Here is a 13744-nt window from a genome sequence, read left to right as displayed (position 1 = left end):
AGGAAGGAGTTTCAGAAAAATATACAGTACAAGTCAAGAAAGAAAAAGAAAAAAATATGGAACAAAGAACAACATTCACAAGTTCCACCCAATAAATACAGATCCAGAATCATTTACATCCAATTTAAAAATAACCTTGAGGACAAAAGTAGGCTAATGTTGAAGTGTCTGAATTTCAGAACATTAACTAGTTTCAAATTTGGCCTCCCAGTATCTATAGCAAACAGCAAAATAAAATTTTGAGCAACACACATTGAATGCTGGAGAAACTCGGCAAGTCAGGCAGCATCTATGGAGGAGAATAAACAGTTGAAGTTTTGGGCCAAAGCCCTTCATCAGAACTGGAAAGAAAGCCAGAATAAGATGAAATATGAGGTGTCGGTCTTCATTCTGAGTAGTCTCCAGCCTGATTGCAGGTACAGCAATGTCTCCAACTTGGGGTACTATCTTCCCGACATCCTTCCTCCTCTTTTTTCATTCCCTATACCAGTTTTGCTCTCACCCCTTCTTTTTTTCCTCATCTGCCCAACACCTCCCTCTGGCTCCTCTCCTCCTCCCCTTTCCTCCATCGTCCACTGTCCTCTATTAGATCGCTGCTTCTTCAGCCCTTTACCTCTTTCACCTATCTCCTCCCAGCTCTTTACTTCACTCTCCTCTCCCTCCCAACGTCCCCCTCATCTGGTCACACTGAGCAGTTGCCAGCTCATACTTCTTCCCCTTTCCCCAGAAGCTTCTTACTCGAGCTTCTGCTCCCTTCTATTCGAGTCCCAATGAATGGTCTCAGCCTGAAACATCGGCTGCTTACTCCCCTCCACATATGCTTCCTGACTTGCTGAGTTCCTCCCATATGTTGTGTGGGTTGCTCAAGATCTCCAGCGTTGGCAGAATCTCTTGTGTTTATGAAATAAAATGTTGTTTTCTTACAGTATACAGTAAACATAAACGAGTTCCATTTTGTTTCCACCAAGACCCTCAAATGAAATGATACTGAATGAATCTAACCATGTATGTGAAGAAATATGCCTATCATGGTACAGGTGCTCCCTTTTTTCGAGCGTTCGCTAACCAAAGAGGATTTTTGCTTTTACAAAAAAAAAGACACCCACTTTATACGTGTGTTTATCCTGAGAAAGACTACCATGACAGTGAAGCATTGTGCGGGCAGTTATGTGCGCATGCGTGTACGTGCGTACACATGTAGGTATGTATGCGTGTACGTGCTGAATTTTTTCCAAATCGATTTTGGCTTGCTGTCTTCCCAATTTTGTTAAGTGAAACTACACCATAATACAATATTTCTATTTTATATAGGCTGTATATTTATCATATCATTCCTGCTTTTACTATATGTTAGTGTTACTTTAAGTTTTATGTGCTATTTGGTGTGATTCAGTAGGTTATTTTTTGGGTCAGGGAACGCTCAAAATTTTTTCCCATATAAATTAATGGAAATTGCTTCTTCGCTTTACGACATTTTGATTTCAAACAGTTTCACAGGAATGCTCTAACTTCAGATCGCGGGGGAAAACCTGTAGTAACAGCTGACCTGAAATGAAGCAAGAGTTTTAAAGTCATGTTTACAATGAAATTCTTCCTGATGGTCACAGGTTTCCTTCAATTAGACTGCAGCATTTACAGGCAGCCCCCAGGTTACGCATGAGTTCCGTTTCTGAGTCCGTCTTTAAGTCGGATTTGTACGTAAGTCAGAACAAGTACCGTACATCCAGTATTATTTAGCATCAGTTAGTTAAACGTTTGTCTTAGTATATAGTATATATTTTACCTTTCTATGCATATAAAACACTTAAGAAACGTATGTATTCCAATAATTAAACCACTGTGTTGCTTAGTAATAATTGTAGCTTTCATCGGGGCAGGGCCTTTCACATGCTCCATTATTCTCACTTTATCCGTTATCCCTTAAAACTGTTCCGATCGTTGACCGACTGTAGCCTAATGCTTTTCAAATGACTGATGGTGTTTCACCTCTTTCCAAACGCTTTATTATTTCCACTTTATTTTTAATCGCGATCGCTCCCGTCAATGGAACAGAAACACTGCGAGCGGTGGGTCCCGACCTGCGCCGGCTCCCGAGGTCCGCTAGGTCCTAAGGACCACAGCACTAAATTCCCCGGGTCCTAAACTGCACCGCACTGAGACAGGTTAAATGGAACAACTGGGGGCTGTGCTGGGTTTGGGTATTTGATCCTCTACAATATACCGCGTGGGAATTTAAACTAGAGGTGGCAGTGTTTTTCTTTTACGAGGTCGAGTTGCCAGCTTGACATCAACCTGGCACAGATGGTATGGGAGTCACTGGCTGGACATCAACCCAGCACGGGAGCAGTCTGTCACTAAATCGAACTTGGGAACCTCCGTTCTCCAGCCCGGCGCTGATCTCACTGCGCCACCAGCCGACTGGAATAGGGGGAGGGGCGGGGTCAGGGTAAATCCTACTCAGAAAAATTTAAGCCAAATACAAAGTTAAACACTCAGCACGGTGTCAACAGCAACGACTTAAAATGGCAGACAGCGTCGCAATCCGACTTAAAATGGTAAACGGCCTTCTCCTTCCTCGGTTCATAAGTACGAGTTGTCCGTAAGTCGGACGTTCGTAACTCGGGGACTACCTGTACTACTATTTCCAAATGTTAAGTAATTCAAACACGGTGAAAGATTTGTCTCAACGATTCCCACCAAACCCATGTTGCATGTAGTGATAAAATACTTCTTGTGAGATGTCATTTCTGAGCACATTAAGGAAGAAGATGCAAAACCAGGCAACCGCAACAAAGCTTTCAAATAATAACAAAATATAACCATGACTATAATAGCAAAATTAAAATTCAATATTTTACCTTAAAAATAACATCATGTAAATGAGCTATACAGCTCAGTCCAAGTAGAAACAAATCAACTTATTTGTTTTAAAAACACAAAATGCTGGCGGAACTCAGCAGGCCAGACAGCATCTATGGGAGGAGGTAGTGACGACGTTTTGGGCCGAAACCCTTCATCAGGAGTGAAGTATCCCATGTTACTTCACTCCTGATGAAGGGTTTCGGCCCAAAACGTCGTCACTACCTCCTCCCATAGATGCTGTCTGGCCTTCTGAGTTCCGCCAGCATTTTGTGTTTTTATTTATTTCCAGCATCTGCAGATTCACTCGTGTACCTTATTTGTTTTATTCTCTTTTCCTCCACTTTCCTAACCTAAACCTAATATTGATAGTGTTTCAGCTGCAATAACTAATACCAGTAAAATACTCCCCAGTCTCCCATCTCTTTAAATAAAACATTTCTGGTTTCTACATGAGATGTCCTACATTTAATCCCTCATTTGACCAAACAAAGAAGTTTAAGATTTCAAATGGCTTTAACACTCTAAATTAACATACAGAGCCTATAACCCATAGAATAGCACAGCAGAAAATCAGGACCTTTAGTTCACTCTGAATCCGACCATGCCGATTCTGTGCCGACCATAATGCCAAGTCAAAGTAATCAACCTACTTGCCCATGGTTTATATCCCTTCATTTCCTGTCCGAGTCATGTGCCTGTCTAAATGTCTCTTAAACATCATTGTCATAACTGCTTCCACCACTTCCCCTGGTAGCACATTCCAGACAAATACTACTCTCTGGGGGGGAAAAAAAACCTGCCTTGTAAATCTGCTTTAAATAATGCTCCTCTCACCTTAAAACTGTGCTGTCTAGTATTGGACATTTTCATCCTGGGAGGAAAAAAAATCTCTCTATTCTGACTACGACAACCATGATTTTATATTCTTCAATAAAGTGGCCCATCAGCCTCTGAAACTCCAGAGGAAACAATCTAAGTTTCTTCAACCTTTCTTTAAAGCAAATACTCTTTAATTTAGTCAACATCTGGTGGATCTAAACTGCACCCTCTCTAATGTCTTCACATCCTTCCTGTAATGCAGTAGGCAGAGCTGCAGATAATACTCCAAACTTGGCCTGACTAAGATTTGATGACTTGCCAACTTTTATACTCAACATACTGAGGGATGTTGAGCCTTCTTTACTACCCCATCTATTTATGGTACCATGCTCAGGAAGCCTGGAACCTGCACCTGATTATCCCTCTGTGCATCAATTGTCCTATGGGTCCTACTATTTACTGTCTTTCCTCTTGCATTTCACTTCCCAAAGTGCAACCCCTCACACGTCTGGATTAAACTCCATCTGCCATTTGTCTGCTTACATTTCCAGCCGGCCTATATCCAGCTGTATTCTTTGACAATATTCCTCACTCTTCAAAGTCTGCCAATTTTTGTGTTGTCTGTAAACTTCCTCATCGCCCCACATACATTTTCATCCAAATTAATTATATATATCATAAACAACATATCTTGGCAATGTTCCTTGAAGAACACCACTAGTCACAGACCTTCAGTTAGAATACTCCTCCCCATTATCTCTCTTCTAGGGTCAAGTCCATTTTGAATCCAATTTACCAAGTATCCAGGAAGGACTACCAATCAGCCTACCATGAAGGACCTGGCTGAAAGGTTTACTAACACCCATGTACTCAACATCCACTCCCCTACTCTTATCAATAATTTTAAAACACCTCCTCAAAAATATGAAGCATTTGTAAGATGTAACCTGCCTTAAACAAAGCCATGTTTTGTTCCAATTGCTTTTTCAAATGCAAACACATCCTATCCCTATCTTCTCTAATAAAGTTCCCTACCACTAATGCAACTCTCACAACCCGACAATTTCTGGATTATCTCTACTGCCCTTCTTAAACAGAGTCGTCTAGGACTTTGCCTTTGCTAAAGAGGTTAGAAAAATCTCTGTCAAGGCCCCAACAATTCCTCTCTTGCATCTTTACATGAGACAGATCCCACCAGACCCCAGAGATTTATACAACTTCATTTTCTTCAACAGCCCAAACAAACCCTATTTCTTGATATCCACATGCCCTAAAATATCAACATGTCCCCTTCCCTCATCCCACAATTCGCCATGTCCTTTTATTTGGTTAATACTTAAGTGATGTACCTCATCCACTTCCTTGTGGTCCAGGCATGAATTTCCTCCTTTGTCCTTCAGTAGCCCTACCCTGATTCTAGTTACCCTTTGGTTTTTAAACATATGTATAAAATGACTTGGGACTCTCTTTAATCCTACCAGCCAAGAGTATTTCATGTCTCCTTTTAGCCCTTCTGATTTTCTGCTTAAATCCTCTTCTGCTTCCTTTAAGTTCTTCAAAACCCCTGTTCCATTTCAGCTTCCTAAACCTTACATATGCTTCTTGTTCTTTTTACCTAAACTCCTGTCATAGAATTTGATATTAAGATTTTTTCAACCTTAAATGAGCTCACCTTTTTGACTCTTTATTAACATTATTTACCTTTTCAAGTGAATGTAATCCAGAAGACACTTGGATGATAATTCAGAGGTTTCAAATTTCCATTCTTTCAAAAAAAAATTCATATTACAAACAAAAATATTAGTTTATGTGCTTTATTTCTTCAAGCACATATCAGTGCAACCCTTTCATGGTGTATTTGGAGCAGGTTTCAAATCTAAAATGGTAATTCAAATTATAGACTACGTCAGAAAAATATCTAACAGATTTTTTACACTACAAATAACAGAGCACTGATGAGGTCTTCTCGTAAAGTGAAGAAGCATTTGCAAGTAAATTGTCAAGGTCAGAGGAAAAACTCTATCCAACCACAAATACAAATAGAACGCAAGTTCAATATTAAAGAAAAGTAGAATGGAGATATCCAAGCAAAACCATTTACTATTATTTGCTGAACTAATCATTCCAGAACAATGAGTTTAATCCTTGGCATCTCCTCAACAACCTCACCTAAAGTAGTATCGAGTGTCCTGCAGCTATCTTCAGATGAGACACATGTAAAGCCCTCCTGCAGGCAAACAGTTTGAAGGCAGTTACTGTCTATAGTCAGACTTCAAAACTGTTCTGAAGAGCTACTGTCCCTCCACAATGAAAATAATCTCCAAAGAGATTTAAAATAACTTTCCACTAAGAAATATGACTGTAACACTGAATCTTGCTAATTTTAATGGTTACTCAAACTTTTCCACAATAGTCCTGTTACTTATGGACAACTTCAGCTAACCTGAAAAATAGTAATCAAAAGATTACAAGTGGTCACTTCCAGAATGGCACGTTAACAGAACTTCACCTTCTAGGTTAAACAGATGTTTCTATTATTTGAGACACTATTTCAGAATACAATGATAAACTGAAAAGTGTAGAGAAAGAATTTACTCTCATTTAAAAAAGAAAACCAGACTGCATTCACATTGTTAACTGTAACACATGTCCTATGATGGTTTTTTGGAAGTTTTAGGTGGAAATCATAATATTTAATAATTTATTCCAAAAGATGACCAATGATTCCTGGCATTTTAAAGTGATAAAATTATTGCTTTATCAATGACTACAATAAAAGGATAGCATTAGCTTTAGATCCACTCTGGTCTTCCAAAACCCAGTTAGGAGCTCCATTTAAACCCAATACCAATCCTGCACCACATGTTAAGCACCAAATTTTCAACATGGCAAAAAGGGATGAGTGAGCCAGCCATAGTTCTGGTGAATTCAACACATTGTCAGAGTTGAAATTAATCTCATCCATGTAGTTAGAAGGCAAGCCTGTCCACAACATCCTTCCAGTGATCTGGGTTTGTATTAATCTTTTAGTCCTGTTTGCCATATTTTCAGAAAATGCAAAGTAAATTCAGAAGAAATTCAGTTTTAAATCATTCTGGTACCACACTCAACTCCAAAGGCAAGCAAGCAACTATAGCCAAATAACCTACACAAGTTTATAAGCTGATCTTACCTGCTGGCAGCATGGTTCAGCTCAGATTTAGCTATAGTATGAAGACACCCCTGAGAAGACTGTTGGTTGTACCCTGAAACGACTACACGTGTGAACACTGTATTAGCAACCCTCAGTAATTTGTTCTAGATTTAACACAAGAAATTCAAAAAATAATTTATTAGTGGCAAACAAATAAGTTCATTAAGTGTGTCAAATGGAATTTAGTAAACTGTACCATCCCAATTCTAAATGACTAAAATATGAACACAGAAGAATGGCTGTCATATTATGAGGTTTACCATGGCTATCATGGAACAGAAATGCTTCTTGACATTTACAATTATTCTAAAACTTCAAACTTAAAGCAAAAGCTTCTACATGAACACTGAATCTTGAAGCAATTATAAACAAGCTATTGTGTACAACACCACTGATTTTAAATCCAAATTTATCTTTACTGATGCCTTCAGATTAACATTATTAATTTAAATCCAAGGTTACAATATTTACATCCGTATTTACTTCAAAGTTATTGGTAATAATGAAAACAAAACTTTAGATCACAACCAATAAGAATCCTACAAAGATCAACCAAAAATCTATTGTATTTTGCATATTAGCCATCAGCAGCAAAACATGGAGCACAATATAAAACAAAACTAAAATTAAAAACAGGAAAGCCCACCTGCTGAGTCTCTCTAGCACTTTCTACATTTAGTTTAGATATTCAGTATCTGCAGGGTTTTTTTTGCTTTTTAATGAAAGAATACCATTACATGTAGTAAGGCTTTTACAAGCTAGCTTTAATTCATTTCTACATCAGTGTTTCAGATAAAGGAAAAGTGCAGGGAGAACATCCCTGCTGATAGGGTTTCTCCATTCTTTGGTTTACAAAAGATCACCCTCCATGGCTACACAAACTTCCACACGGCTATTCTACTTAAGAGTTATTGAGGAATGCATGCACGTGCCAATGGGAAAGGGATTGCTTTACACAATGTCCTTTTATCCTTAGGAACATTAAACAGATTCCAGAAGGTTGGAATAAAAGCTTCCATTCTCTGATCCCTTTAAGATTTTAATGGGAAAATAAGTTTGAAGAGCTTGAACCAGTTCTTTTTGGGCACATACCAGAAGAACAAAACCAGCAAAAACTAGACAGCAACAGAAACCAGTGAAATTTGAAGCAAGGCTGAAAGAGTATGCAGTTGTCCTTTCCTTAGTTTGCCTGAGCTCCAGAACCCATTCTCATTTCCATTGTCTTGTCTGACCCAAATACAAGAAGGTGATAAAGCATTTATTTCTCAGTCAGCAATAACCCATAAGTTATTTATATACAAGAATGAGAGACTGAAAACATTTTTCAACACAGATTTGGTCAGTAAGTTGTTCATATAGTATAATAATCAGTGTATTCTGAATCAAGTGAGAATATAACTTCAAGCATTTAAAAATGCTTTAATTCAACTGAGTTCTGGTATCAATCGACTCAAAGGGTGAGTCTTAAATCGTACAATGACAACTCATGAGATCACATTAGCCCAACAGTACACTCATCTTCTCATTTGTTTTTGTTTACATCGTGACTTCCATTCATTCAACTTCAAATTCTGCACAACCTTTTATTTCTATTTTCCATACTATCTTTCATCACTATGAATAAATTTGCTATCAAGCATGTTAAACATGAAAAATCCAATTTTGTTGGTGTTTTATTTACTGGATTCTAACAGTAAAAATAAACAAATTTACATCAAATTTCACTAGAATGTTTACTGTATTGCCAGTCATGAAGCAGGCTTTTCCTTCAGTGTTAAGCTAGCATTCCAATTAAACAGAGAAGAAATGATGGTCTCTGAACCCTTGAAATGGTTTTAACTTCAGAATGTTGGATAAAGATTTTGATGTATATCTGTTATACAACCAGCAATGTTGCACCTCAGTTTATGACTGCTTTTATTTTAGTCACATTTAATTCACCTGTTCAAGCCAACTTTTCCTGCCGTGCTCCATACTGTGCGTAATTCAGACAACAGGCCTTTTAGTAATGGAAAGTGTTTTCCCTCAGGAAGTCATTCTCGGTTGCATTGTGCAATTGAGATTGATGTCCTGAGGGAAACATTTTCCATTCCAAATTTACCTACACTAAACTGTTTTTTTTTAAATCAAACGTACCTGAAAATATAACAATGGGGCAAAAAATAATAAAGATTTGGAAGAGCCAATAATTTCCCTGACTTCTCAAGCAGCTTATTCGGCAAGTTACAGAATCATGAAGATGTTATGTTCAACAACCAACAATAATCACAGTGAAGGCAGTGAGACGGTCACTCTGACACTAGACTAGACGTGTGTAGGAGAATAAATTCAAAGTTCAGAGTTTGATCATTTGTCATATTAGCACAACGAATCCCTGCAAGGAATTAATGAGGTGTGCAAAAGAGGAAGATTTACCGTAAAAGGAAACATGAGATTACTTGGGACATATAGCACACAAACAAGTAACTCAATTCAACCAGTCCACGCCTGCGCTCCCCTCAAACCACGTCCTGCGTTTGTTCGTCCTAGTTTACCATCAGCATGACACTCTTTGACCTTATTTGCTTGTCCAACCACCGATATAACATTCGTTCGAACCATTAATTACAGTAGTAAATTTCACATTCTCATCAGTCTGCGAATAGAAGATTCTTCTGAACGCTACACTTCGTGACTATCCCATATTAATTTCTTCTAGTTGTGCACTTATACACAAGTGGAAACATTCCCTCCATATTCACACTGTGTAAAACTATCATTCTAAAAGCTTCTATTAGGTCAATCCACGTCTTTCTTTTCTCAAGAGAGTAGAGATACAGTCCCTGGCATCTTGGTAAGCTTTCTACACTCTCCCTCACGTCTGCATATTATATGCTAACAACAACCAACGTTTCATAACAGATTTGGTCTAACTTCCCTTCCTTTCACACCGATCTGTCCAGAAATTAAGTCTGGCATACATCCTCTCCCTCCTTACTTTCTCTCCCCCCCCCCCCCCCCCCCACACCTGTTGCCTCACACCTTCTCCCTGTCTCACCCACCTCTTTTACCCTCTGTCTTCCCCATTCCCTCTATCTGTCTGCACCCCCACCATTCTCCATTTTCCATCTCATCTCTCTGTCTTGTACAGTGACTTTTTAAATAACATATTTCTCCAAATGAACTCCTAGATATTTGCTGCCAAGTGTTGTGACAGGCAACTTGGCTGAGAATAACAATCTAAATCAAAAATTTATGTATAAAAAAGTTGAATTTCCCCATGGGGATGAATAAAGTATCTATCTATCTATCTATCTATCTACAGTATCACCTTATTTACCATCACTGGACAGGTCTGATGGCAAAAAAAAAAATTCGATACCCTTTCTTCTTTTAGTTCATCAGCATGCGTGATTTTGAATTGCAAGACTTTCGTTTAAAAGAACACAACAAGCAGGTATTTTGTTGAGCACTGACTGTTTTTGTCGATGGCTTGCATTACAAACTTAAAATGTTTATATTTTGCCAAAGGTGTTCTAAATATTTCACAAGGAAGGAAGGTTAAGCCTAGTTAATGCAATTGGACACTTTCCAAACCCAAGGTCAGAGCTTGTTTATAAAGTAGCCCCAGCTTTCAATCATATGCTTCCATTTTTTAACTATTTTTTGAGAAGTGATTTGACATGGAAGATAGTTGATAAAATGAATTAATTTGCATAATGACAGAGCAAAATAGCAAATGTAATGGGTGATTAAAATAATGAACATATTTACATATTGTATTTGTTGCAGTAAGACTGTTGATACTTTGAAGCTAGAAGTCACTAGACTATCTTCAGTTTTCCAAGGTTTGCCTTAAAACTCTTAACTGGTTACCCACTATGGTATTAAAGTAAATATAATTAAAGATAATTTTGGTAGGCACAATAGGTATTACCTTTTCCAATTGACTAATTTTGCGCAGCATTTAAACATTCTCTCCTGTGGGTTTTTCTTTCTAACCAGAATTTATATATTTATCCCAATTGGAGGCAGGAGAAAAATGACTTGTGATCTTAACTTCACTGTCAGTAAAGATGGGAAAAACATATTAAGTAATAATGTTCAAATGAGAACTGGACAAATACTTGAAGGGTCAAAAATACAAGGCAAAAGGGAATGGGACCAATTGGAGTACAGCACTGAAGCAGTGTCACAGAGCGGCATCTAAATATTTAAATGCCTTCTCTCTGCATTGTACTATCTATTCAGGTTTCTGAGATGATACTCAAATCCTTGGATTAGCTAGAAGTTAGAATGGTAAACAACACTCAGAAAAACATTCCGCATCTTCCTCACAGAAACAAGAGATTCACAATCTACTGAGGGCAAGATCTGTGACATTTGGGGCTGGCAATTCAGAGCGATACAAATAGTCCAGGTATGACCTCTGGAAGGTCACTGCAAGAGCAGAGAGGCAATTCTTACTAAACTGGAATCACGGACAAACACTGAACAGCGTGGCAGGGTTTGCACAGTAATACTTCTACAGGGCAAGATCAGTTAGCAGAAGTGACAATGACCCATCACTCCCAGATGAGTTCACTGTCTTTTATGTATGTTTACGTAGAAAGAACTATGACACACCCACACAAGTCTCCACATTTCCTGATGACTCCGTAATCGGCAACTGGATCTTTAGCTTCCTCCTCGGCAGACTTCAATCAGCGGTCTCACCTCACGGACCATTAACTCTGGTGCACATTAAGGCACAGTGCTTAGCCCCTCCTCTACTCCCTCTACACATGACTTTGTATCCAAGCACTTCTCCAATAGCATACACAAATTTGACAAGAACATCATTCTTGGTCAACAAATCTTAAGTGGCGATCAACTGGAATTGGTTTATGTGTCACACATACTGAGATATAGTGAAAAGTTCGTCTTGCATATTGTTCATACAGATCAAACCATAACATGGTGCATTGAGGTAGAATAACGTAAAACAATAACAACGCAGAAAACTAAATGTAACAACTACAGACAAAGTGCAATGCATGTAGACAATAAGGTGCAAGATCATAATGAGGTATACTGGGAGGTCAAGTGTTCATCTTGTCATACTAGGGAAACATTTAATAGTCTTCTGGCACTGGAGTAGAAGCTATCCCTGGACTTGGTATGTACATTCAGGTTTTTATATCTTCTGCCCAATGGAAGAATGGAGAAGACAGTGTGTCCTGGGCGGGTGGGATCTTTGATTATATTAGCTGCTTTACTGAGTCAGCGAGAAGCATAGACAGCATCCCTGGAGAGGAGGCTGGTTTCCCTGATGTGCTGAGCTGTGTTCACAACCCTCTGCAGTCTCTTGCAGTCAGTGCATTGGAGTTGCCATACCAAGCTGTTAAGCATCCAGACAGGTTACTTTCTACGATGCACATGAATCAGCATGCAGAAGCATCTGGTTGAGTGCTGCCACAACAACAATCTCTTAGTCAACATCAGTAAAAGTAAAGAAATGATTGTTGACTTCAGGAAGGGGAACATACACCAGTCTGTTTTGGTGGATCGGTGGTGGAGAGGGTAAGCTGCTTTAAATTTCTGGGTGTTAACATGTTGGTTGACGTATGCTGTGCCCAGCACATCACAAGGAAGATGCATCAGTGCCTTCACTTCCTTAGAAGGATTATGTCACTGAATATTCTTCTACAGATTTGAAAGAATCTTCATTGGCTCCATTGTGGTCTATTACAACAATTCAAATGCATAGGAAAACAAGGAACTGCAAAAAGTGGACCCAGTCAGACCCCTCCTACCAACAAAAGTATCTCCCTCAAATGGCAACATCTACCATCAAAGATCCCTACGATCCAGGCCATGCCATCTTCACACAGCTGCCATAACGCAGAAAGTATACAAGCCTGAAGTCTCCATACCACCAGGCTCAAGCAGATCTACTTCCCTTCAATCATTCACTTCTTGAACCAACCTGCACAAAGCAAATCATAACCTCAGCAAGCACCATTACCACTACTTTGCAGCCACTGGGGTTTCTTTTTGCTCTAATTTTCTTTCTTTTATAATCTTGTATAAGATATGTTTAATTTCAGTTCTCCTTATAAACGCTGTGCATGCCTGTGACATGCTGCAGTAAGTTTCCATTGAACTTGTGCAATTGACAATAAAAGCAACTTTGACTTTGTACAACCTCATAGGTCCACTTGCCTAGGCTCTGCCCTGTCTCTTTCTCTAACTAACCATGCCAAACAACCACCTTGGAGGGAGAAGGGAAGAGGAAAAAAGACAAATTATGGAAATTAGGTGCAGCTGAATCTCAGCCAGCACTGACAGTCACAGTGCAGCATCTGAGGGAGCAGGTTTCTGCTTCCATTAAGGCACAAACAGAAGACATCCAAATTCTCAGCAGGGCCTCAAGCTAGTGTTATCAAAGCCTTCCTTCTGTCACCCAGAAGCAAAATGGCATACCTCTACAAAAGAGGTACGCCACTAACAATTCAGCTCCAGAACAAAATACCAGTTAGATTTATAGATTTATACAGTAGGGAAGCAGGCCAACTTCTCTATTTTGTTATGAGTGTACAAAACTTTATGGAGTTCACTATTTAATACATTGTGATAAATACTAGAAATACATTTGCATTTCCTTTCCACAAGTTTATGGAACAGGTGCAGGGGTGAACTGAGTTTTTTGACAGATATGTACAAGATAATCAAATTCAAATGATTTTACTAATGTCAGTTACTCATAATGTCAGGTTATCTCAGTTAAAGCAATTTTTGCACTTTGATTTTCCTCTGGAGCTGACTTCTTAGGGCCACTCAGAGGGTGCACATGCTGCAGCATCTTTCCTTCACTCAGAGATGCTTTCTGGGTAAGTCAGATAATCAATA

The 13744-nt window shown here is 38.8% G+C and overlaps 1 protein-coding gene across 6 annotated transcripts in view; it reads right to left on the bottom strand.

The window, feature by feature from the left end:
* znf423 (zinc finger protein 423) overlaps positions 1 to 13744 on the bottom strand; it is a 383906-nt gene that overhangs the window by 352375 nt on the left and 17787 nt on the right. The window contains exon 1 of one of the 6 annotated variants that reach the window (XM_073070053.1): positions 8816 to 8883. The exons of 3 other annotated variants lie outside the window; for them this stretch is intronic. Coding sequence is in view for 1 of the 3 variants with exons in the window: in XM_073070052.1 (XP_072926153.1) it covers positions 6854 to 6866 (13 nt within the window). In the remaining 2 variants the exon portion in view is untranslated. Of the gene's footprint in view, positions 1 to 6853; positions 6961 to 8815; positions 8884 to 13744 lie in introns of those variants that run through there. 2 more of the 6 variants (XM_073070054.1, XM_073070052.1) reach the window with 2 other exon arrangements.

This window comes from Hemitrygon akajei, chromosome 17 (genome assembly GCF_048418815.1).
Source record: "Hemitrygon akajei chromosome 17, sHemAka1.3, whole genome shotgun sequence".
NCBI lineage: Eukaryota > Metazoa > Chordata > Chondrichthyes > Myliobatiformes > Dasyatidae > Hemitrygon > Hemitrygon akajei.
Note: the sequence above shows the minus strand (reverse complement) of the source record. Positions and strands in the feature narration are given on the sequence as shown.